At 40.0% G+C, this 27318-nt stretch overlaps 1 protein-coding gene across 3 annotated transcripts in view; it reads right to left on the minus strand.

Moving 5' to 3' along the window:
• Positions 1-27318, minus strand: part of NOX4 (NADPH oxidase 4) — a 117861-nt gene that overhangs the window by 39097 nt on the left and 51446 nt on the right. For all 3 annotated transcript variants that reach the window (XR_007889618.1, XM_051620763.1, XM_051620778.1), the window contains one exon: positions 8065-8146. Coding sequence is in view for 2 of the 3 variants with exons in the window: in XM_051620763.1 (XP_051476723.1) it covers positions 8065-8146 (82 nt within the window). In the remaining variant the exon portion in view is untranslated. The remainder of the gene's footprint in view (positions 1-8064; positions 8147-27318) is intronic.

Here is a 27318-nt window from a genome sequence, read left to right on the forward strand (position 1 = left end):
AAACAGCATGAAAAAGGACTTGTGGTACAGCTCAGACATGTGTCTAACAGTTTTCCTGCCTCTTCAAACCTTGTTTGGGGAACGGCCAGAACAGCCACAAGTGTTGCTAGATTTCTACCCTCCTTAGAGACCAGGAAATACAGTTTTTGCTTATGTCTTACACAAAACAAGGAAGACATGGTAGGCAACTCCTTTTTCTCTCTCACTTTTTTCCTTGTTTAGGGCCATAATATTGTCCATTTTCCCTTTCATCACAGCTGGAATCTTGTTTCATTTCCTTTTTCACCAAGACTTATCAACAAATATTCAAGAAACATGTAGATATGGAACTTCAAGGCATGCTCTAGTGGCAGGGATTGTAGGTGTGGTTTTTTTTGTTTGTTTGTTTGTTTTTGTTTGTTTGTTTTTGTGTGTGTGTGGATTTTATTTGGTGGAGTTTGTGTTTGTTTGGGGTTTTATTGTGTGGGTGTTTTGTTTGGTTGGTTTGTTTTTTTTTAATGATGGTTAGACTCTGTGATCTCAGAGGTCCTTTCCAACAACAACTATTCTGTGATTCTGTGAAAAGATGCTGCCTCCTTTAATAGCTTCTATGAAAGAAAACAGCCTTCTAGGTCCCATACTGAAAGCATGGGGCCAAAAATTAAATTGTCAATGTGCAGGCAGGAATATAGGAGTGATTAAATGCTGCTGTTCCCTTTTATCCATAAAATCAAGGAGAAAATCACTTTCATAAACAACCAAAACTCTTTAGCACTTTTTTTTTCCTCTTTGAAGAGCCTGTTGCTTGAATTTCTATAACTATGGTAACTGTGAAGCTGTTTTTTAAACCACTATAAGCCCTTATTTTTAAAACTATGTTAAGACTGCTGGTGAGATAGTTAGCTTCTAGCCTGCATTTTGAAATAGATCTTGGAGCACTTAAAAAACAGGAATTTTCATGCTCAATGTACAATGCAACACAAAGCTTTTGAAGTGCTTGTGTGGGCACTTCTGAAAGGCTCACTTGGCACTTTCTCACCTGATTTCAGCAATATGGGAAGGCCACGTGTTTTTGTGGTGGAAAACAGGATAGATGTTATTTTAGATGAGACAATTGCATACAACTGAAAGGACCATGGAAAACCTGATTTCTATTTCTGGCCTTGTCCCCAGGAGAATTGTTCCTGTGTGACACCAGTAACTCACATGAGAGTTCCATGCCTCGGTTTCTCCTCCATAACAAGAGAAGATATTTTGCAAAGCACTTCACAGAAAAGCACTGTCCTGGTTTGAGCCAGGATGAAGCCACTTTTCCTTTTATATGTTTTTTTTTGTGTTTTTTTTTTTCCTTTCAGTAAGCTCTCTTTTAACTAGCAGTAAATGTTCCAGCTTGGACTGATAACAAATGCTGGAATGTTTATATTACTGCTGGGACTCCAAGGTCACACCTTTACTCTGCCGGCTCAGACACTACAGGGAGATCTATGATCCCCCCGTAGGAGGCTGGGTTAGACAGACAGCAAAATTGGCCAGAGATATCCCATTCCATATATCTACGTAAGCTCAGAGGAAGATCAGAGATCACAGAAGATAATTTCCTTCCTGCTTCTTCTTCCCTTCTCCTCCATCCATGGCTGGTGTCCAGGGAGGACTCCATCCATCCACCACCACCAACCCCCAGTCTCAAGCTCTCCTGACCCTCATCACTTTGTGCTCTCTCCAGCAGCTTCGGGACTTTTTGGGAATGTTCACAGCTCAGGAGATGCTGTGGGAGTTGCTGGGGGTGAGGGGAGGCAACAGGGGTTTGCACATACCTGAACATATTTGTATATAATTGTATATATTTTCTTTTATCATTAGTGTTTCATTAAAGCTGTCTAGTTTAGTTTTAAATCCAGAGAGTCTCCCTCCTCATTCTCTCAATCTTTCTCCATTTTGGGTGGGTGGGAGGGGATCGAGAGCATTGCTGTCAATCCTGAGTCAAACAGTAGCAAGCACTTTATAGAAAATCACTCCATGGAAGTTCTTCTCCTCTTTTTGAAATGAAAACCTTCCTTGCCTTTTCAATGAAGACTGAGTGACAAATGCATACATCATGATTTGTCCCTTTTTGAACACCAAGGAAGACGTTGCCTTTGTTTCTAATGAAAACTGAATTGGGTTCCTAGGCCATGACACTGCTGGCTGTTCTTGTGGGTGCTTAAATCTGGGATTCACAGGGAATCTCAGCAGATGCCTGGTCCGAGTATCATCATTTCCAGAAGCCACAACTCACTACTTTCTCTAGTTAGACACAATTTTTCTCTAACAAAGAAAACTGTCTCAAGGCAATTGCAAATAAGATACAAGTTTTATTCTTGGGGTATTATTTATGAAATCTTATCAGTTTCTTGGCTCAGATCTCAAGCTGTAGTAAGCTGGCATGGATCCATTATGGATCCATTATCATTAAAATGAGTAGCAATTGGGAACCAGATGTCACAATAGTTTAGGACACTAACTTTCTGACGCCTCTTTGTCTAGACTAGTCCACAATGAGAATTGAATTGAATGAGAATTTGGCTCTGTTTGAGCTGAAACCTTCACAGCAGCTTTTCAAAGATGACCTTCAAAAATATATATTTGAAGATACATATATATATATAAATTAGGATCCTGTATTTTCTGGGTTTTTGTGACATGAATATGACCAGTATTTTTGTGCATACACAAGAAGTCTACCTTAATTTACTAGGAATATATGCCAAATAAAGTTTTGTAAGTTTATGACTGATGGAAAGTAAATGTGCTTGGAATACTGTTATTTCATTACACCTGCTAGTTGTTTGTTTGTTTGTTTTTTCCAAAGGTCAACACTTTTTTATTAAGGTAGTGCTCAATTTACTCTGTCTTCCTCTTTGACTACAAAGAAGTGCTGTCATTTCTCCATACCCATATTATGGAAACAGTTACCAAAATACTCTTATTTCCTGCCCATGTTTATATAAAAAAGGATGGATGGAAGGAAGGAAGAAAGGAGAAGAAGGAAAGAAGAAGGAAAAAAGAAGGAAAGAAGGAAAGGAGGGAAAAGAAGCCATTAATATGTTTTTAAAAGATCCAAATTATTTGAGTGAGAGCTTTTCAGTATGTTAGTTATTTAATTTGTCCAAAAGAAGGGTAAGTTTTTAAATGACCTTCAACCTCTTGTATGGAGGTGTCACTTCAGATGGTACAGGATTTTCTTGTTTAGCAGAAAATGGTATAGTGAGCTGGCAAAGACTGGAAACTGAAGCACAAGAAATTCATGTTGTGCATATGTGAAATAATTAACAATTGAAAACAAGCTGATCTAAAGGCCTGAGAATTTTCCAGTTTTTAACATCTTAATTTAAAGACCAGATATCTTTCTAAATTCATGCTCCAGCTGAACCAGAAGCTTGCTACACACATTATCGGGTAATGCTCTATGGCTTATGCTAAGAAGGGGCTCAAATTAGCTGGAACATAACAGCTCCTTCTGTTCTTAAAACCTGTGAATCATCCAAGAGCTTTTCCACCAAACTCACAGTAGATAAGAATGAAGACTGCAAATATTTCTGAAGTGGGGAAAAAAAATAAATAAATAAAAGAGTAAATAATCCCTCTAAAAACCCACAAATATATTTGAGGATTTCAGCAATGTCTTGAAAATATAAGTACTGCTGAAGTCTCATGTCACTTGTATGCAGAGAAATTTGCCAAAAAGCTGTTAAGACCAGTAGCGTTTCTGGTGCATCCCTCTCGTGTGCTGTTTTGTGCAGTGTTCCTCTCTCCTGCCTTTTTCACCCACCAGCCTAATTCCTCCCTCTCACACTTCTTGTTTGTCGCTTCCCTTTTTTTTTTTTTTTTTTTTTTTTTTGACTTTATCAGTCGCAGCTACAAGAGACACTTCTCTCTGGTGTCACAAAGCAATGATGCAGCCTTCCCTTCCACACACAGCATGGGCAGCCAGGAGGGGGATGGAGTCAACAAGAAAATACCAAAAGACCCTGGTGGATCTAGGCCCCTGCTGCCAGCAGCAACAACCCACATGCTGGGCTCTACAGCCCAGTCAATGAGCACAGTAGCATGTTCTTCAGGAGCAATCCTCCAGAACCTGTGCCAGTATTCCAGCAGTTCTTGCCTTTATGAATGAATCCATGTGATAAAACAGTAGAAACATCATCACCAAAGTGGACAACCAAGGAAAGCATGAGCATGATACCAATGTGCAAAAAGCACCAGCAGAAATCTGCTAAGAGTTAAATTCCGAATAGTTTTTTTTAAAGAAATTTAGAAGCCCTAATACTAATTGTCAAGGTAATGACTCAGAACAAGACTCATTGCAACAGTTTTAGTTTGTTGACAGGGCTTGATCGTCTTGGCATAACTCACCTCACTGACTTCAGCACATCCATGGAGTGAGGGACAGAAGTAACAAGCTTTAATTATGTCTGTGATTCGGATTGTTTGTGGAGGCTCTTCTCAGGTGGGTCCACTCAGAAGCTGCTATGCACCCCAACCCATCTGGCTGCCCACAGCTGCAGATTTCTTCTTAGTTTCAGGACTGTGAATCTTCACGGACATGGCAATAGCTTCATGTCAGCTAGCGAACAGATTTACTCCTCAAAACATTTATCACTATGGATGGAGGGGTTTCCTGCTGAGGTGGACAAGAGGGGTCTAGTGAAGTCTGAATTCTGAACCACATGTTATGTTTCATCCTCTGACAATCACTCGACGTATCCAAAAGACTTGCCTGGATGAGACCGGTCCCGCTTGTTCAGTAACCAGTGACTATGCACAGTGCTGTATGTTTCCTGAAAAAGTTCCACTGTAGGCATTTATGGCAGAATGTTCTTCCATATAAATTCCCCAATAACTATAATTTTTCCAAGACAGTTACATTGTTGTGTGAGTGAAGTGTAAGATAAAGCCAAGCTCCTGCTCTGCAGGATGCTCTACAGGTTGCCCAGGGAGGTTGAGGAGGCTGCCTCCCTGGATGTGTTCAAGGGTTTGAGCAACCTGGTCTACTGGGAGGTGTCCCTGACCATGCAGGAGGGTTGGAACTAGATGATCTTTGAAGTCCCTTCCAATCCTAGCCATTCTGTGATTCTGTGAAAAGTGAGGGGACCCATACTGCAGATTAGGCTGACTGGACAGATGCTGTACTCGTGTGCTGGCATAGTACTGCATCTCACTCAGGCCATGGGACACAATGAGAACCAGTGCTCGTGATGCCACCCTACTTATGAACACACAGTGATAAGTCAAGGCAAGCACTTGTGATGTGCTGTGTGGTTGTACAAGCCTGAATCTTTGTAAGCTCAGGTGTCTCTATAAACTCCTCTTTGTGTTAGAGTATGTATTTGCTCCTTGGCTAAGGCAAAACCAGCAGAATAAAGTCAGGTCAACCAAAGGACCATGAAAAGATCCTGCATTTGTCTCTTCATCAGCCAGGAATAAAAAAACATGTTTCTCTGACACATTTAGCCCAGCAAATCCTGAACAATGCGCATGCATATTCTAGAAAATTTCTTCCAGCCATTCCAGAGCTCAGACATCTTCTCTGAGAACAAGCACTTACTCAAAATCAGCCTGCTGTTCCATGGGAAGGTGTTCAGGTCTTAACAGAACAATTTGTGTAAGAACATAACTCCAGCCAGAACATCAAGGTTTCAAAATTCAAAAAATGGATGGATTATAGTTTGCTCATTTAGCCTTTTATATTTATTACTATGACTCTAAATATCCTGAGAGATGTTGAACATCTACCTTTCCAATCTCCTTTCTTTGGATATGTATCTTTGAAATACATAAAGACTTCTGTCCTTCCTGCCTTCTAAGCCCTGCTCAGTCAAGCTACGCAGCTAAGTCATTACTAATTTTTTTCTATTTTTAACTTTCCATTCTTCTAGGATTTCCTTGAGCATTACAAATTCCAGCTTGTGCCCCATGACAACACCTCATTAAAATGACCTTAAAGCTCAGACCCCTCTGTAGTACAACCAGACACTGCTCAGCTGAAGTCAATGAAGGGACATTGATTTATGAGAACTGACTGTTTGTTATCTTAATTTCTGTTAACTGACCTTTCAATGAAAATGAGCCTAGGGAAGTGAAAAAAACTGACATGGGAATAAGATAAAAAATATTATAAAGATGAACAGGTTTTCTACCTTGCTGAGCACAAGTATTTAACTTGAAGCACCACCCCTAGGGAAATTAGGACATGTCAGTAGTCTTCACCCAGTTTCTAAATCATGGAATCATAAAATCATTTAGGTTGGAAAAGACCTTTAAGATCACCGAGTCCAACTGTTAACCTAACACTGCCAAGCCCACCACTAAACCATCTCTCTAAGCTCTAATAAATGATGAATTTCTGTAACAAGCCCAAATTCACACCAATAATGATTCTATAAACAGAAACCTTTTAAGAACACATGCAAGCTTCTCTTTCAGTCATGTGACAAAGTTTGGCTGATTTTACATATTAGAGGGATCAGTTAATCTTACCAAGTAATGTGGCTGAAAAGATCTATCATTTTGTGATACGAGGCCACTCTAACTTCAAATAGCAATAGAGCTCCACACTACAAGCTATTTATATTACCTACAAAGTTTTCACTGAACAGCAGACAACAGGTACTCATTCAGCCATGAATACGACCATGTCTACCATTGTGAGTAGATTGTATTTGCCAAGAATACTAGTACTAAATTGAATGTAAAAACAGAAAGTGAGACTTTGGAATGATTTATATAGCAATAAGTCTGTTCTTTGAGGAAGGACAATAAACTTGTTTCTCAGACCAGTCTTGACAGTATCCATACCATAAGTGAAAACATCTAAGCCAAGCCAAGCATTCTACTACCATGGAAAAGGAACTGTTCAAGGACTCCAAAGGGTGAGGACAAAGGTATTAATTAATGGGAATCCTAGTGAAACAAATAGACCAGTCCATCAACATAAGGTGTCTCCCGCAGTCTCATACATTGTACCTCCATAATATGCCAGTAAAACAGTGAATAATGCAAACAGTAAATTCAGGGAGATAAAAACCTGTCTCCCTTGACATCAATGTAAAATTTCACCATCAGGAGTTTGCCCTTGAGTGCTTTTATTTTCAAGTATTCACAGTGAGGAAGTGGACTGGTTTTCAGCAGTCAGCCCTTCTATTTGTTGCCTGCTTTAAAAAAAAATAATAAAAATATTGGATTTTAAGAGCCATATCTAACACTTGGCTCCACTGGCTTCTTATGTATTTCAGGAACCTGCTAACAATAGTAACTGAAATAAACAACTTTGCTTATTTCCATCATCATTGCTGGATTGGCTCCAGACATTCTTTCTTCCTTCTCTTCCCTCCACCCATCCTGCAGTAGGCCTCTCTCATTTCTCACTCTGGTCATGGTTTATGCAACGACTCTTTGCTTTTCTTCTTTCCCCTTCACTGCCTCTTTTCAAGGTTTAGCTGAAAGTGACTGTTTCTTTTAACCAGTATTAAATAAGGAGCATTTATTGCTTCATTCAGGTATGTCACTTGGGAGAGGAAATAGTTTTGCCCAGAATACTGAACACATGCAAGACCTCCTTAACACAAAACACTATTTTTTTTTTTAGTTTGCCTGTACATATATCCCTAAAAATGGCAGAAAAAAAATGTGTTCTAGTGCATGTAGACTTCCAGAGGGGACCCTGTTAAAATCCAATGGAATCTGTCACCACAAATGATGTAGTTCTATGATTCTATGATAATTCCACAAGAAAACAGTTGGGATTAGCCTGACAAAACACCTGCCTATGTCAACAATGTCAAGTGAAACAAAGCTCCACCAGACACTGATCCAGGCAACTTAAGGTCCACACTCTGTCACCACCTCCCCGCTGACAATGCCTGCAAAGCTCCTCTGCTTCTCCCTGACACTGCTGACAGACTGCAAAACCCAGTGCAAGTGTGGCTCCCTGACAGCTCTGCCTTAGGACTTCGCACCAAAAGCATGTACAGTGCTAGAAATGCTTCACTCTGCCTCACTGCAAATAGATAAGGGTTTTACTTCTCCCAAGAAGATGATCTTACTTACTTGGGATAGCGCCTCTGCTGAAAGATGGGCAGAATCTCTGTATCTTGATTTGAATGTAGAAGCAGTAAATCCCGAAATCTTTCTGTCAGGACAAAGAAAAAAAGAAAAAAAAAGAAGAAAAAAAACCACAAACCCAGACTGTGACTCTGCAGTATAAGTTCAGGCCACAAGTAAGCAATCAGTAACATCAGTGAATTCTTTTCTCCAGCAATATTTACCAGAGGACAAAGCTAAGTATAGAAGGAATACAATCTACATATTCATACAGAACTGCTGCTAAGACTAGAAAACACTGTTTCCTGTTAACCCTTTAATCAATATTTTTAAATGTGTTTTTTTTTCTTCCCATCAAATTCTGGTATTTTTAAGAACAGTTGGAAGACTGGATTGCCTTTTATTTGCTACTAGATATTTTAAAACTGCATTATTGGATCATTTGCTGTAGGTAAGGATTTTATAACTTAACTTCACAGACCACCAAGTGAAGGGGTGGTTGTGGCTTGTGTAGCTGCCTTTCTCTGATGCCTTACTCTAGACATGGTTAGACACAATATGTAAGCAGGATCTGTAGGAGCTTCTATCATTATCAATTTCTCAGTTCCTGGAAGATGGCAACCTGCTCAAAATCCATTGCATACCTAGGATTTAGGGATAGAAAGGAATTTTCTACCAAAGCCAAATCCTCTTAGCACACCCCATAGCTCTCCATAGCACAAGACATGCCCCCATTACCTTCTTTCCTTTCATCACCTGCAAATTTTATTTAACCAGCCCTCCAGTGGGACAGAAACCTTGGTCACTGGTGATGCCCTTCCCACCTTCACATCTCCTACACTTCCTGCAATACCTTCAAACTGTGGCTTGAATTCTTCAGCTACAGGTTTTATACTTCCTTTGCAAAACCACAGTTTGTAGCCTGTGTTGTGGGTAGTAGCTGTACTATGGGTTTCTCTACACTAGCTATCTCTTTCATTAGTTCTTCTGAACCTGTGGATGAGTGTAGTCCTTCCTCCCCTCATACCCCTGTGCATTTCAAAATATCCTCTAAAACTGGGTTTACAGAGAAGGAGATCAAGGGACAGAAAATCAGAAGAGAAAAAATCTGGATCTCCCAGCTCCAAATTCAGTCTGTTAATTTGCATACAGTTCTGCCTTGTAGCAGAAAACTCAACCTGTACTTCATAAAGTTATAATACCTTGAAGAAAGCATAATAAATTCAGAAGAAAAACTCTCTTGTTAAGGGCTCAGTTTTAAAGGTCAGTTGTATCAGATAGCCTGAACTAGTCTTTCATCAGCTGGCTACGATGTATTGCAAACTTCTCAGAGAAGATATCAGGATCTGCCAGTGACCAAAAAAGGGCTGATACTTATTATCTTTATTTCTATAATTCTCCAGATTAAATTTTTAAAGAAATAAGCACTTGCACCTCCAAAATTATTACCACAGCTTCAAAATGTAATTTAGCTTTCCTTGTACCTAGCCAGGACAGATACTGGAAGTGGCCAACAACAATAAATGAAATGCTGTAAAGATGGAGATTAAATTTAATGAGCATCTTTAAGGGTACAGCCTGCTCACTGTCTTGACAAAAGGCTTGCCATTAAATCTACTTTTTGACCTCTTGTTGCATGTTTAGGAAGATTCAGAGGTTTGCTTTTTTCTCAGTCCTCTGGTACCTGGCAATGTGCTGTGAGTGAGCATGCCCTGTCACCTTTAAAGATGATACAATACGATCTTCAAAAGCCACTGGACAAGAAAGGAAAGGCTTCAGGAAGCTTTCAGTCATGCAAAATATCCAACTGTATATGCATCAGAGAGAGCACCTTAACTTGCAACCTCACTTTGGAAATCTCCCAAAATAACTCAAGCAACTGAGAACCTTTATATAAAGGCTTTATCTGAACACCAAAAACTTTTATGTGTGTCTGGTGGAGGAATGAGAAGAAGTTTTCAATGGCAAACATGGAACGATAGCATTTCCTTCCATGACTTGAGAATTTTGACCTCCAGAACATGGTGCGAGTCACCATAATTAAGGATTCATCTTTGGGGGGTCTGATTTATTTATTTGTTTATTAGGGTCTATAACCAGGTGCAACAACCATGCAAAGCATGGAGAGACATGCTTTTCTTCAGTTCAATACTGTGCAACACCATTGTGAGGGACCAGCCCTCAGGACCTATACTTGCTGGAATTGGTGTCAAAACCCCCACTGTAACCCCTAAACAAAGTCTCGTTTACATCCCAAAAGGCCTGCCTGGGAGGATGGAGACTGCACTGATGGCTGCATATGGCCTGAGGCTGCATGTACAGGGATTGAGATAAGGATGGAAGGATGGAGGGGGCAGGTCCTCTCCAGCTGCTCAGGCTTATGGCTCAAACATGTTTGCTCATCCTTGTGAAACAAGGAAACTGGCTATAAAACAGGGGGCTGCAATGGTGGGCCTGGGGAGCCTCACTGACACCAACTCTCCCCCGTTGGCTGACCCAACGCTGGATCCAGGACTGGTGATTTTCTGTTATCTCTCCATAAACTTTTCTTCTCCTACTCTCTCTCTCTCTCTCTTCCTTTCTAACATCATTAAGTAACACAAAGCCTAACCATGATTTTTTCTCAGGTTGTGCAGCTTAAACATATAGGTATTGTACTCATGTGATCTAATTGTCAGCCTTTATGATCGTGTAGCCTAAGATAATAATTGAAGTATCTGTACTCCTTCTATAGCTTTCAATAAACTTAATATTCAAACACAGACCATGAGTGTCATTTCACCTTAATCTGATCAAGGGGCATTGGATGGTCGAGCATTTCCTCAAACTGTGACATTTTAATCCCTCTCCCTGGAAGGGCCAGGTCTGAGACAGAGGTTGGATGCAGCCACACCTGGGCTCCTCTGTGAGGAGTTTAGAAAGCAAGGGGGTATGATCTGAATCACCCTGGGTTGCCCTACTTGGGTCGGGACACACCACATTGTACGCAAGTGAGTGAGACTGGTTTGGAAGACCTTGCGAAGGTCTTAGGACCGTCTGAGAAGGAAAACACCTCCTCGGGAGGGCACAGCTCTGTTCCACTCCACTGTTCTGCCTGAGATGGATGGCACCCAGGCAGACAGGCATATTCCACCTCTATCCCCTACTCTGTGACTCTTTTTCTTACACTGCTGCCCTTTCCCATTGATCCAGTCCACCTGGCTGCATTCCCAGACTTAAGTAAACAAGCCATGATCTTGAAAATATTTTGAATTGTAATGTGACAGGGCTGGCCAGTACTGGAGTGAAAGCAGCCAAGTTATGGCATCTGCAATTGGCCTAAACAGCTTCATTACTGGATCTTGTTTTAGTTAAAGTCAGCTTTTATTTTTTTCCCCACACTATGGCAAATTTCCCAGGCAGATGTATTTTCTTTTTACTGTATGACTTTACTCACTTTTCCATGGCAACACTTAAGCTATATGGTAGCACTGCACCTCATCTCAAATACATCTTACAGCTTCCTCCAGCATATGTAGCCTCCACATCCTGCAAATCCTCTAAAGAGAAATGGCACACTGAACAGAAGCCTTTAGGATCAATTTGTCCCATAGGGCCATTATGTACATGCTTCACCTTCAGGTCTGTGCTGTTCTCATATTACCCACACGTGTGCACAGTACAAAAATCAAAGGGGTTCAAATGACACTATTGCTTTTAATAACTATCCAGCAAGGTGATGAGGGAGGTGACAAGAGTTTTGGCAGACACTGACAGGACATGTAATTTTGGTATTGTTACAAAAGTGAGTAACAGAAGCCTTACGCTTGGCAAGAGAAGGCTTTTCAATTTGCAAGAAAAAAAATCACAATGATAACCTTGCAAGGGGGAAAGTTTTTAAAAAAACTAACATTTTCTTACCCATGCTACAACAACAAACAGAAGACTTGAGAACTGATGGAACTAATAATTAGAGCTTTTAAAAATAATTTTGATTTGCAATCACTAGTGAATCAACAGAACAAAAGCAAGTCACTGACACTCTTATGATTATTTGGATCATTTTAGAGAGACAATTCCCAAAAATGAGTCTTTTCTGTCACTTCCTACAGTTTAATACCTAAAATGGGATGATTTCCGGCTAGGTGCTGGTCTGTTTTGTTAACATAACATGAATAACATTTACTTAACCAAGTCTGAAAAGGCTTCCTTCTGAAAATCTGCATTTATTTCTCTGTCCCATGTTATATCCATTCAATTTGCACTAGTTAAGCTCAACATATTCACAAGTCAGCTACTGGAATCTCAGTATAAACCCTCCCCTAACATCTTTAGAATACCTGTTACAACAAACCAGTTCCCAATTTACAAGGATAGAATGATGCTTTCAAGGGAAATTTTCCCTTTAAAATATTTAGATGCACACCATTGTTGTTCTCAAGCAGCAGAGGCTGTGCTCAGTATGGTGAACAAACAGTAATGTCAGAAAAATGTGAGCAAGAACGGGAGTACAGCCTGAAGCCCATTCAAACTGGTTTACTTTTCAAGGATGCACTATTTAGAAAGGTGGAAAAAGAGACCAAAGGGAAATTTTATTATATTTTAATATCGGGCTCCCAAAACAAAGAAAGATAATTTGTATAGAAAGTCACTGTGAATTAAGACAAAGTATTATTCCCATTCTGCAGACAGAGACAGTATGGCACAGGGAGCACTGCTCTTTTTTTTTTGATGCTGTCACATCCCTGGATTTTTACTGCTTTAGAACTTTGGAAGATTATGCCAGAAGTTACACACTGCAGTGTGTCAGGTTTGACTTTTAAAGTTAGGTCTTGTGGTTCTTCTTTCCTTGCTCCCTCTTGCTACAAAATACTTCACAGAAAATACCAGCAAACTCGCTGCACTGAATTCCAAGGTTCTTGAAAAATCAAATTTTTGCTCTTTCAGAGTTTAATGGGTCTGTAGTTATGAGGCCACAGCAGCATAAAACTGAAGTCTAAGATATTACTGTTCTGTTTATCCCAACCACCTTGTATTCAGGAGCTTCAGACTGATTTTGACCTCTAAAAACTCAGGTTGAATTGCATGCAATCAACTCAATTAAGAACACTGTAAAACTGATGGTATTTTTTTTTTATGGGTTAAGGTTTTTACATCAGTCTTACAGGTTTTTTTAAATCAAAGTTCTTATGAAAATACAGAAACGTGATTAGAAAGCAACCAGACAATGGGAGAACAGAATAGCTTTATGAATTATAAAGTACAGAACATTGTGGTCCATAAGCCTACCTTTCTACCAAAAGGTCTACCAATAGCAACACTCCCACATTTGGATATTTTGCAGTAATGTTTCTATAATTACCTGTAGCACTTCTACATTCATGGAAAGACAAACCTTTCCCCACATGGACACTTGCAAGCCTTGGAATTTCAAACTAAAAAAATCTGCCTAGTTTTATGCAAAATGCAGAGTGGTCTGGAACACCTTCTGTGCCATGAATAGCACCTTGTAATTATTTAAAAATAACCAAAAAAATTAAGTCAGCCTTCTTAAACTGCCAACTGCATTTTGGAGGATTTGAGACCCAGTAATCTGACTTGTTTTCAAGCTCTGTAAATTTGGAAATGCTGTCATAAGTAGTTTCCTCAGTGCCTTGTAAAAGAGAAGAGGCATTTAGGAAGAAGTCTTTGCCAGTTAAGGGCAATAAAACTATTACCAGTGACAAGATGGCATAAAACTGAAAGTTCCAAATATTTTAGTTTGAACTGTTGCTTATTAATGTCCAGTATTTCAGAAGTTTAGGAAACATCACTTCTCTCTTCTTGAAGAGTCAGTGCTACAAACTTCCTCCATCAGATTAAGAGGGGAGAAAATAAAATAATAATGAGGTAATGTCGGTGAGCTAAAAGTTCCAAAATTATTACATCATAAGCTTTGGAATTCCCCTGAAACATGCATATTTTGCTGATACAAAGAGACAGGCTTTTTGACCAGCTTGAACTTCTATGATTCTCAGTCCCTAAAGCCTCACCGAGTTTAATTCTCCTTTTTTTTCACCACCATTTCCTTCCTTCCTGATCAGTCATCTGAAAGACTAGAAAGCTGGATCAGGGGAGGTTTAGGTTAGGTATCAGGAAAAGCTTTTCACCCAGAGGATGGTTGAACACTGGTACAAGTTCCCTACGGAAGTGATCACAGCACCAAGCCTGCCTGAGTTCAAGAAACATTTGGATGATGCTCTCAGGCACATGTTGTGATTCTTGGGGTGCCCTACACAGACAGGAGTTGGACTCAATTATCCTGATGGGTCCATTCCAACTCAGCATATTCTGTGATTCTAAGACTAATTAGAGCCCACCATTTACAGAGATGCTAAAAAAATTAAAAGCTAGTAAAAACCCAGAAAGTTGAAAATTATTTGAAAAACCTTGCTGGTTTTATTTATTTAAGGGAAACAGAGAAGCTTTCACAGAAAGGCAAGTGGTGTCTTAATTTTCTAAGCTAGGTGAATGAACAGTGATCATCCTTCTGTTGCAGGATTTTAGTTAATTTAAGCAGAGGGAAAAATATAAGGAAATCAACTAATCATTACACAAGTCAGCAGTGAACCTTCCAGTCACTCTAGACCTGCAGAAGAGTCTTTCTTTGAAGAGAGGCTCTGTACACCCTGCTTTCCCTCCTAAGCTGCATTTTCTTCCTAAAAAACAGTCAGCTCTAGCTGTGTGTTTACTAGCTGGAAATCATTCTCCTCCCTGATTCTGGCACCAGGACATCCTTTCCTTGCTGGAACCCTAGGTGCTATCTTACACTTCTAAAATGCCCCACCTACTCTGTCAAAATGAGCTTGCACAGATTTATTTTTAACTAGACCTCCCTCTTTTACACTATAATATTGCATGATTAATGTGTGTATGCCGATATATCTGCCAATGAAGAAGGAGACTAAAAGGCAGATCTTCTAAAAGGAACCTTAAAAGGCTGGAAGATGGATGATGGGAAAAGAAAAAGCATCACTCGCTCTGCTTCAAAACAGGGGAGAGAGATGCTGAGGACCATATTTAGACTGCAGTTTGTACATCTAACTTGACAAGACAGCAGTGAGTGACCCAGAAGGCCTATCAGCTACACTGCCAAACTCGGGTTCCCCAGACAGCAAGTGAAGAGAAGCAGACACAACAACAATGTGAAGCAGTCTTGATGCTCAAAGCTGAGTTAGAATTCCTTCTGTAGGTTATACAGCAACTCCCTGGCAGAGCTGGAGATTAGTTAGACTGCTGGAGTTTAAAATCCATGTCTTGATCAAGAAACCTTTTTTCTCAGAGGTACTTCTTATACCTGAAGACTTCTTCCATCATGACAGTAAAATTCATTCCACTACTTGACACTTACAAAGTGCAACAATAAACAGAGTTCAAAACAACACCAAATGGTAGCTTTAACTTTAAAAAAATATATTTGGAAATACATGCTCTGAAGCAAATGTTACTTACACAGATTTTTTTTAGCACTGCGTTCTACAGTTGCTCCCTTTGGCCATAAAGGGCTGCACTTTGCTGCTTGAACTCCCCATAAGCCAATGTAAGGAGGCTCAACTACCATTTTCTTCACTAGTGGTGCACTTTCCTCTTTCACAACATGCCAAAAGAAATTATGAGGCATCAGTATATTCCTTTTTGGCTTTAAAGTAGATCATGACACTTGATCTAAAAATTCCTTTACATTCACAAAAAAGAAAAGATGCAAATTATTTAAGGGGAGGAGTCAGCTGATTCTCATTGTAAGTTGTCATCTGATATAGAAACTAGAGAAAGCCCAACCTTTCAAAAGCTACATGGGTTTTTAACACTGAAATGGAGCTACTATCCAGTGGCATAATTACTGCAATACTATCCAGCACTGCAAAGCTCCAGAGGACAGGCCTCTAAAGAGCTGAGCAAAGGCATAGTTCATCACACTGTATTGATTCATAGCCAAGGCCGCCCTACCCTAATATCTTGCTTTACTTGCAGACACCTATGGAAGAATCAGCAAAGGGCAAAGACCCTGCTGCTGTCACTTTGCCAGCCTCCAACCATTTCTATCTCAGTGGTTCTCCTCAGCCTAAGGTGGTTTGTCTATTAAGAAAAGCCTTGACTTCTCTTAAAAGTACTTGCTGAGTCCCCCATGTAAACCTCCTAATCTATCCCACATCGGCTGGACAAGGAGTTCCATGTGTCTCTCACCCACTACATAAAGAGCCATTATCTTATGCTTGCTCTGAATTAGTGTCTTACTGACTGTATTTGATAGCCAAAAGTTCTGATACTGGAAGAAACAACAAGGCCCTATCCACTCCCAGTGTTACGCACGATTTGTGTCGAATATTCTATACTCCCCTAAATTATCTCTTTTACGGGCTAAAGAGTCCCTGCATACTCGGTTGTCTCGGGTTTGGAAGCCTATCCATGCTTTTGACCATCTTAGTCATTCCCTCCTGAGCCCCATCCAGTCTCCTGTCTGAGAAATGAGAAATACACCTGCACACGGGATTCAAGTCCTGGGAGTACCACAGCTGCTCAGTGATCTCCTGTGCTTTATTCTCTGCTCTTCTAATATTTTTTCTCTTTTGAGCTGATGTCTTCATGGAAATAATTATCATGACTCCAAAGTGTTATTCTTGGGCTGTCACAGTCACATAATCTCCAACCATGTGCATTAGTTTGTCACCAAATATATCAAACATCAGTACATACCCATATGCATACATGCACTGGTATTTTTAGCCAGATCTATAAATACGTTTGCAAGTGCAACATATTTTATACATTTGAACAAGCTACAAGAACTTTTCATTAAACATATTTAAATGACAGTTACTAAATAATGGAATTAACCCCTCCAAGGCTAAAATTTTGTATCATAACAAAAGTGCCACCGGTCACAGGGAACTCATTCTTTGGCTTTTGACTATTCATATTTGGTCTTAGTTTAGACTGCAAGCATAGGATCTTTTCACTCTCTTACTAATAGACACAGCTTCATTATTACACTCAGATATGCACATAAATTGCTGTGTAATACTTCACAGAATCACAGAATAGTTGAGGGTAGAAGAGATCTCTGGAGATCATCTAGCCCAAACCCCTGCTGTAAGCAGGGTCAGCAAGAGCAGGTTGCTCACAACCATGTTAAGTTCAGTTTTGAGTATCACCAAGGATGGAGACTCCACAACCTCTCTGAGGAACCTGCTCCTGTGCTTGACCACCCTCACAATGAAAAAACCTTTTCTTAAATTTAAAAAGAAATTACTGTATTTCAATTTGTGCCTAGTGCCTCTTGTTCTGTCACTGGGCACCACTGAGAAAAGCCTGGCTCCTTCTGCTTTAATCCCTCCCAGACATAAGTAGATAGGACAAAAGATTTTGGAGGGACCAATTGCATACCATAAGATTTGGATTCAAGACCTAATGAGCCTTTTCCTGTGCAACATAAGGGATGACTTAAGGCTGATAAGATTATATTTTATCTTCAGCCACTGTTGTTGAGGTAGGTGAGGCACAAAATGTTTTTTACATACCCAAAACACAGAACAGGTCTGTCTTGTACAAAGCACTTCTACTCTATTACCACACAACAGGAGGGAAGTGCTAAGAAATTTTGGCCTAGTAAAGTATGCCACCATAGACACATCACAGCTAAGGACATCCCAGATCTTTGTGCCAATTCCTTTCTTACAAGTCACTCTAAATTTCACTAACAAACATAATCAGCAGGTCTGCTTATGGGAAAAATAAATAAATAAATAGAAAAATCATTATTTTGTGCTGTTTGCATTGATTGAGACCTTTGGATAAAACTGCAAACCCATGTCTGCTTGAGGAGAGGGACACAGCAGGTTAGAAAGCACTTGTCTCCACAGCTGATGGCCATGCAGTCAAGAATCTGCCGTGTCACAGGCTGGGCAAATTAGACATTGGCTTCTGGTATTGAGGCAGGGATGTGAGGGGAAGGGAAAATGCCAAAGTAAAGAGTTTGCAAAAGAGAATGAGAGTTTCCTTGTTAATGCCCCCTTCCTCCCTGCCCTCTACTATAAGGCAGGGTGAGATTCTCCAGCCTTCTTCCCTCCAAGTGCAGCTGTGAAGGTTGTTACTAATCACCGAGGCTTAACTGACGTTAGTAAGGTCATTAAACATAACTTCATCACAGCTAAGCTATGTGAGTAACTACACTGAAGGCGCTAAATGATTCTCAGGGTCTGTGCTGAGGGCCAGAGGAAAAGTTGAAGTACTCTGAACACTCAAAGACAGTGCTCAAACCAAAGAGCTTGACATAGACCCTGGGGGGAAATTGTCCAGCCAACCGCCTAGCTAAACCAAAATGCTAGAAGTAACAGTAACAAGGCTCCAGACAAGAAACAAAAGAATAAATAAGGTTTTAAGGGACTCCACTTATATTAAACAAATATTTCTCCTGTGTTATCAGCTGCTTGTCTTTCAGAGAACACATACAAGTTCTTCTGTAAAAGCACTCCTAGCACTAGTTGAACTGAAACACAACATGGGATAAAGTGATCAGAGCTCAGCTGGATCCTATTCTCTATATAAATTTTGCTAGTCAGCTGGGGATAATCCACTGGGAAGAAATGCCTAATTTTTCCAAAGATCTAATCACATCTGAGGCTCCATTTCTTATAATCTCTCTCAATGGGCAATATCAAAACCTTAGCAGGAAATAATTTGAATGACAGACAAATGAAATGAGCCATTAGATACTGGTTTTGTCTCTTTTTTTAGATAGGTGATCAACTGTAATGTACACAAGTGTATCAAGAAATGTATCAAAAATCTGGTTTAATTTCACCCTGCTGTGAGCAATTCTGTTATTTCCATTTACAAGTGAATTAGATAAGTAATTCTTGAGAACTTAAGCCAGCCAACTCTCTGAATATAAACTACTATATATAATCTATTATGGGTAGTTTTCTCCTACTCTTTCTTAATATTTTCTTAAAAATATGTATTTCTGCTGAATTAGCACTAGCTTTTGTGTAGACTGTCCTTAAAATATGCTGAGGGATTTTCTACCAGATTGTTGTCTCCATCTTTCAAGTATCATGATGTTATGAATGTAATGAAACAACAAATAGACACACTTTTTTCATATGAAAGAAAGTCTGCTACTATTCAAGTAAACAGAAAAAGTATTTCTGGCCTTTAATAGAAAAGCTTGAAAATACATTGTTAATTATTTTCTAGAACAAAGAACCAAGTAGTTTAATCTGATTTAGATGACACTGTTCCTCACATCATCATAAGGAAATGGTTTGGAATATACTTTTCTGAAAAGGTGATTTTGCAAATTCTTATAACTATAGTTATAAACGGTAGTTAGGTACCTATCATTTGATTCTTTTAGTTACCAGTCAGGACCTGGCATATAGCAATGTGCATCAATGTATCGCCACAAATTCAGCAATACAAAATGGCACAGAAACCATAAAAAAACCTCTTCATGCAGAAATGGGACATTCTGGTACATACGTGTTAAGTGTGCAGAGTGTTATTTCTAAACTAATTTTTTGATTAATTAAATGCTGCTTTACTTGGAAACTAAACAGAAAATTTCACTTGGCATGCTTGTTAATAATGGGGCACAATTAGCATAATCCCCTCAACTCATTAAAAAATGCAATCATCAAATAACAGAAATTATAAAAATGTCTTTCTTTAATTATAAGTTTTGTGTTTTTCAAACCAGTCACAGCTAAGCTCAAGACACACTCGGCTAACACAGTGGAAGTGAAATCCTTGAGGGAAAGCCCTCTGCTGTCAGGCTGGCACCAGCCACTTGGCAAAGCACAGCAAAGCATCACAGCTTCATCTTTGAAAATGTGCGTGGGTGTCTGTGGCATTTTCCTTGAGGAAATGGCACTTACCGTGTCCTTAATGAATAAAGGAATATGTTAAATTTATGGGAAGAGATAGTCCTTCAAACTGCTTATCCCACTGAAGAGCACAAACTGCCCACTGATTTATTTCTGTTTCACATAAGATGAGGAGGCTTCTCAGTGTGCTGGTTATCATTGACAGTACAGTAAAAGCATCACAGAAGCCATTTCAGCAAAACTCAAAATAACCAATAATCTCTGAAACTCTTCCTCTCCTTCAAAATTCCCCTCCAACACTTAAAAATGTGTCAACAGCACTCAGTAACTGAGTCCTCCCTTATCCAACACACATAAATACACAAATGGGTCTATTTGGATCTATTGGATCCCTTACTCATTATCATGATATTTACTATACAGTATAACAAAATTTTATGATTCCACATAAGTCACAAAGCTTAGCAGTCACCCACTATTTACCAGCTTCTACATACAGAACAGGGTACCTTGAAATTATTAAGAACTTTTTGTGCTTTGTGTAAAGCATTCTCCAAATCTTACTCTCTATAGATGGTCAAACATTTTCAATCAAAATGTCATTTAGATGGGATATTGAGATTTTAAGAGGAAAAAAAAAAAAAAAAAGTAAAAAACCAAACCAAAACCAAAACCAAACCAAAACACCCAAATGCTGAAAGTTTAGGGATGTGTGTGGATATATATATATAAATGCAGCACATCACGCAAATCCTAGTGGAGTTCTCTCATGTGCCCGTCTCTTTTCCCAGTTAGACTTGCCAGCCAGACTGCATCTGCCATGGTGCAAGTGCTTTCTCTCTCCAGGAGAGGAGATCATGGTGTATTACAGCAAATATACCCTAAACTGGGAACCCAGCCAAGGGAAGATAAAGAAAGCTGGAGACATAAAATCCTAAGAGGCAGTGGGGAGAGCATTTACAAGTGGTATTTTTGGCTTTCAGACAGTATGTTTGACCATATGAATTTTTTCAGAAACAAATAACATTTCTCATAGAAAAGGTAAACCTACTTTTAATATTTTTTTAAGGAAAAGGGGGGAGGCATCTCCTATTCATTTACCAGGCAATTGTATTGCTTATATTTCTCAAGGGAAAAATTGCTTTAAAAACTAACCAGGAGTATTATTTCATTCCCTGCTCTTTGCTTTGACTTTGCTGCCTCATTGTCAAACCTGCTTTCAGGCACTGCATGCCTGAAAGCAACCTGTTTTTTCTGGTTCTTTCAGCTGATCTAATAAAACATACTACCTCTCCCTACATGGAATATTATTTCATTGTAATGCACTTCAGTCTAATCTGCTAAAAATGTCACAAACTATATAAATAAAAAGTACCACAATAGCCTTTTTGAAACAAGCTCTGTCACTTTATCCCCGTTCTGAGCAAAAAACACTTTAAATAAAGAAGAAAAAAGAGGAAAACCAAGAACATGCCTGAGCTGCTGATACGTCGGTTATAAAGTCAGTGAAACAAAAGCCATGCTGCACCCTGCCCATCAGCTGCTGCACTTCATACCAAGGAACTGTTTATTGCTGCCAGACACACTGCTCCATGTGCCACAGTGGGAATCGGAATGCAAACCCATTCACATCTTGGAAAGTGATTGCCAGCCTATGAATTTCCTCCTGCAGTCTCTTCTCACAAGTGCTTTACTTAATACTGAGATAACTGAGTCATTTGTCTCATTAAGAAATGCCAAGTTCAGCATGTAGCAACTGCCATTTCGAATTTCACTCAAACTTCAGACACAAGAGCAATTAATTTACCTTGCAGCATCTTAAACTTTACTATTTAAGGCATTTCTGTCACACCACCTTTTGAAACTTCAAAGCCCAATTAAAACAAAAAAAAAAAAAAAGGGTTTAAATTACAAATTAATTTAGTGGGCTGACACTCACACAAACATGTCTTTAGATTAAAAAACAGATAGCACTGGCAGTCTGACTCCATTCCCATTAGGAACTTGCCCACACATCTGTTTTCTGCACTGAGGTATCTACTTCTTTGGGATGTGGTTCACAGCCCAGTAGAGAGCTAGGATTAGCATGTAGTTTTGTGTGTGGTTTAAGTGCATATAAAATGCATAGCCATAAACATTTTTAATGATTTTTTTTTTTCTATTCTGTTCATAGCAGATACCAAAATACTTATTTTAGCAAGTTGTGGAAACCTGCTGTTGGCTCATTGTCACAACACGGTGCTCTCAGTGCAAGTTCTGAAGTTTGCTTTGCTTTGTGTTTTTAAAACAAGAAGTAAACCTCTTGTGGCTGTCACACATGTTGTTGTTTTGTTTTGTTTTTTTTTTCTCACAGGAATCAGTTTTGATGTGAACTCTTCCCCTTCTCTAGAAACCATTACACACCTGAGCTTGTTAAAGGTTCTCACACAAAGGAACCAGGAAGTCCAGCCAGACTTTGTCTATTCATTGCTTGAAGCAGCTGTGTACCTCTGCACAGAAATTACCAGATTAGGACTTCCCCAAAGCACCCTAAGCAAAGATTAACAGAAAAATGGCACAACTAAGCAAAGATAAACTTCCCTAAGTAAAGATTAACAGAAAAACCGTGAGACACAGGCAACTGCAGAACAGCAACTTCGCACTCTCAAATAGGCAAACACAGCATACAAATAGTGAATATGAAACCTGAAATTTTCCTGGCAGTCTCTTCAAATAACATGTCTTAGAACTTTTCTATCTTTTGACTCTATTTTCAAAGCAAGGAGTAGGGTTCTTTTTGCTTTTTTTCATTAATTTAGATCCCATCAGCTGCTACATGTTAATGTACTCCACAGGCTTTATTCCTGTAGTTCATATGGGTACTTAAAACATCTGAGGCACAGCAAGAAATCCTTCAACCTTGTATTCTTGGATGAGTTCTTAACTATAGCAACATCCACACTGTGCATAATATATCGAAGGATAAAAATTATTTATATAATTCAGCCCTGTAATTTACTGTAATCATTACCTTATTAAAGAGAGCCTGGGATATGCAAAAATGTGGAAGCTTCCAAATAACAGGATGCATAAGAAAGGGACTTCAGAGTAAAAGAAAATTTCCTTCAAGGCATCTTTCTAACCTAAAAACATTTTTTTTCCCTCTAGAGGTAAAACTCATGAATTGTTCAAATCAGAGTTGACTCAATCAGAGTATAATGATTTTGGTACTAAGTCAGCTGGAGTTCAACTAACATAAAACAATCGAGGTCTTGAGCCAAAAATGCACGTGTTCACCTTCAGCATTAATACTTCAATCAGAGGAAGTTGGCTTTCAGCACTGACTCAGTAAACTAAATATTCTCCTTTTTCTTTATTGTCTTTTTGCTGTCTTTTATTGAGCTTGTTTGCAATTATGAATATAATAATTAATGAACATTAATGGCAATGAAGAATAAAACTTATATTCCTTACAGCACACTTTGGCTAGTTATATTGTTAAGGTGTTTTAACCTCCCAATAAGTAACAGTGTTACTTTTATTACTATTGTCAAATTATATAAAAAGAAACATGATTAAACCTTTTCAGCACTCAATTCTGATATCTTCCTCAGAAATGTAGGTAGGATTCACTGACAATATAAGAATCAGTAGTCAAAAAAATCTAATAGTGGAAAATAATCATCTATCCCATCTCTGTCTTCTGCTTCCAAAACCACACATTGATTTTGCTGGAACAACTAACAGTACCACGTCAATAACGCCTTTACACCCTGCCAGGAATCTCACAGAATAACTAAATGCAACAAAATACATGTTACTATGGAATGAAAAAGGCCCAAATCAAACAGAGTTTGAGGCAACAGCAAAAGAGCTGACCAACTGTTCATCACCAGTGACTAGATTATTTTAAAGAAACTCAGTGACAGTTATAGTGTTTGTGAGCCAACCTTGTCACATCCTGCAGGCAGACTTTGTAGTCTTCCTTGTGACTTCTTGTCATCTTCTGCTTCACACACTCCTCCAGTATGAATCAAAATCTACTAAGAATATAGTAGATGCTGACTGAATGATCCTCTACTTGAATATCTCTAAAACATTTCCCAGGGTTACTGAAAATAAAATACTGCTTCTTTCCTAGCTCCTATGCTTGCTGATAATTACAGAGTATCCAGGATCATGAAAGAGAAATAGAATGGTGGAGTAATACCCACTTCCTTGGAACTAAACCTTGCTAGTGAGGTCAAAGACAATAGAAAGGGCTTCTTCAAATACATTGCAGATAAAACTAACACTAGAGGCAATACAGGCCCACTGCTGAATGAGGTGGGTGTCCTGGTGATGGAGGATATAAAGAAGGCACAGGTACTGAATGCCTTCTTCGCCTCTGTCTTTACTGCTGCAGACTCTCCCCAGGAGCCCCAGATCCCTAAAACCCCAAAAGAAGTCAGGATAAAGGAGTTTGATTTGGTAGATGAGGATTGGGTTAGGGATCAGTTAAGCAGTCTGGACATCCATAAATCAACGGATCCGGATGGAATACACCTGCGGGTGCTGAGGGAGCTGGTGGAGGTCATTGCTAGGCCACTCTCCATCATCTTTGGTAAGTCGTGGGCAACAGGAGAGGTGCCTGAGGACTGGAGGACAGCAAATGTCACTCCAGTCTACAAGAAGGGCAAGAAGGAGGACCCAGGTAGCTATAGACCAGTCAGCCTCACCTCCATCCCTGGAAAGGTGATGGAACAACTTGTTCTTGGCACTATCTCTAGGCATATCAAAGATGAGGGGGTCATTAAGAGCAGTCAACATGGTTTTACCAAGGGGAAGTCTTGTTTGACCAACCTTATAGCCTTCTATGAGAAAGTAACCAGGTGGATAGATGATGGTAGGGCAGTAGATGTGGTTTATCTTGATTTCAGTAAAGCATTTGACACTGTCTGCCACATCATCCTTGTAGATTAACTGAGGAAGTGTGTTCTTGATGATCAGGTAGTGAGGTGGATCATGAACTGGTTGAAAGGAAGAAGTCAGAGAGTTGTGCTCAATGGGACAGACTCTACTTGGAGGTCTGTGACTAGTGGAGTCCCTCAGGGGTCAGTACTGGGACCGGTACTGTTCAATATCTTCATCAGCGACCTGGATGAGGGAACAGAGTGTGCCCACAGCAAGTTTGCTGGTGACACTAAACTGGGAGGAGGGGCTGACACACCAGAAGGCTGTGCTGCCATTCAGAGAGACCTGGACAGGCTGGAGAGTTGGGTGGGGAGAAACTTGATGAAATTCAACAAGGGCAAGTGTAGAGTCTTGCATCTGGGGAAGAACAACCCCACAGACCACTAAAGGTTGGGGGCTGACCTGCTGGAGAGCAGTATAGGAGAAAGGGACCTGGGGGTCCTGGTGGACAGGACGGTGACCATGAGCCAGCAATGTGCCCTTGTAGCCAAGAAGGCCAATGGCATCCTGGGGTGTATTAGAAAGGGTGTGGTTAGTAGGTCAAGGGAGGTTCTCCTCCCCCTCTATTCTGCCTTGATGCGGCTGCATCTGGCATATGGTGTCCAGTTCTGGGCCCCTCAGTTCCAGAAGGACAGGGAACTGCTTGAAAGAGTCCAGCACAGAACCACAAAGATGATAAAGGGAGTGGAACATCTCCCTGATGAGGAAAGGCTGAGGGAGCTGGGTCTCTTTAGCTTGGAGAAGAGGAGACCGAGGGGCGACCTCATCAATATTTACAAATATGTTAAGAGCAAGTGTCTCAAGGATGGAGCCAGGCTTTTTTCAGTGATGTCACAATAAATACCATGTTGCTCAGAATGATGAACAGGCCTTGAGAATGTCTCTAGGATCCTATGCAACTACACAGCAGGATGATGTCACTTTAAGATAAAAATTACTGCGGAGTGCAGAACAGCAGCAATATTTTAAACGTGGTCCCACAACAATTTGTACCAGCAACACAATACAACATAACAGCAATGTTTTATTGCCTCAAGGCATGTCGGTCACCTTAACATTTCAGAGTGCTGTGTATTTGTTTTCCACAAAAACATGCTGCATGGCCTCAGAAGTCTGTTATTTCGGCATCATCAATACCATTTTCTGTCTCACACCCTAAAACTTGTCTAGAAATGAAACACATTGTCTTGATACACTGCCATGGCTTTTTTCACTCCTGTCAAGTGGCTGGACATGAAGCATGCCCTGTGGCCTCTCTTTTTTCCTCTAGAGGTGCCAGATGAAATGTCAGCCATAAAACTAAACAAGCAGTAGTACTTAAGGCAGCAGCAAGGACAAAGGAAGCATACAGTTGACAGATTACAACACTGATGAAAAACTAGACAGTAATTGAGACAAAAATCTTTCACAAAACCCTTTTGTAAATTCTAAGCCAACATTTTTTTGAAAGCTGAAGGAGAAATAGGTGACCATAGAGATATGAGAGAAACAGAACAACACAGGTGTTTAGAGGGAAGGCTAGTAACAACATCAGTTTATTATAGCTAACCCCTGGATCTCACAGCTCTGATCCATGCATGAGCCATTGCAGGGACTTTGCTGCTACTGTAGGGTTTAAAGTTGCCATCCACCAGCTCAGCTGCAATAACTGCCAGGCAGCCACAGAGGAAGACAGGCTGGCTTAGCTTTGAGTCACAGAGATAACCCAGCCTGCAGGGCTTCATGATTACAATTACCACAGATCAGCCACTGCACACCCATCGTAACGTGGCTGTCTGAGTCCTGACAGGCTAGCTAAGCTGTGGTCTGCACTCATAGGTTTCACTCCATAATATGATGAAATAATGGCATTAACAGTACGAGCCACCACAAAGCAACAAAACATTGTTAATACAGTAGGTGCTGACCTAAGTACTCATGTGTCAGCACAAGGATAGCAATTGCATTATCACAAAACCCCTCTTTAGGGAAGTCTGGGATAGCTGTTCCACTTTCACAATATGCAGTGCTCACGCCAAAGATGGAAAAATCATATTAGGAACATTTACATAGGAAAAATCACAACTAACTGTCAATTAACTAAACTACCTACCTCTGAGGTAGTGATGTATATATCTAGACTATCTTTACAATGAATTAAGAGAAAAAGGTATGATTGGAGCATGGCTAGTCTCACCTACACTAGATACATGAACAGGTCAAAGGTCTACAAAGGGAGCCACTGTGTGCAGTTTTGGTATCACAGGACAGGAAGGACATCGAGGTGCTGGAGAGGGTGCAGAGAAGGGCAACTAGGCAACTAGATTAAGGGTCTGGAGAACAGATCTTACAAGGAAAGGCTGAGGGAGCTGGGGCTGTACAGCCTGCAGAAGAGGAGGACGAGGGGAGACCTCACTCACTGCACTCTACAACTACCTAAGAGGAGGATGTAGTGAAGGGGGTTCTGGCCTCTTTTCCCTAGTGACCAGCAATAGGACAAGAGGAA

This window comes from Apus apus, chromosome 1, assembly GCF_020740795.1.
Source record: "Apus apus isolate bApuApu2 chromosome 1, bApuApu2.pri.cur, whole genome shotgun sequence".
Taxonomy (NCBI): Eukaryota; Metazoa; Chordata; class Aves; order Apodiformes; family Apodidae; genus Apus; species Apus apus.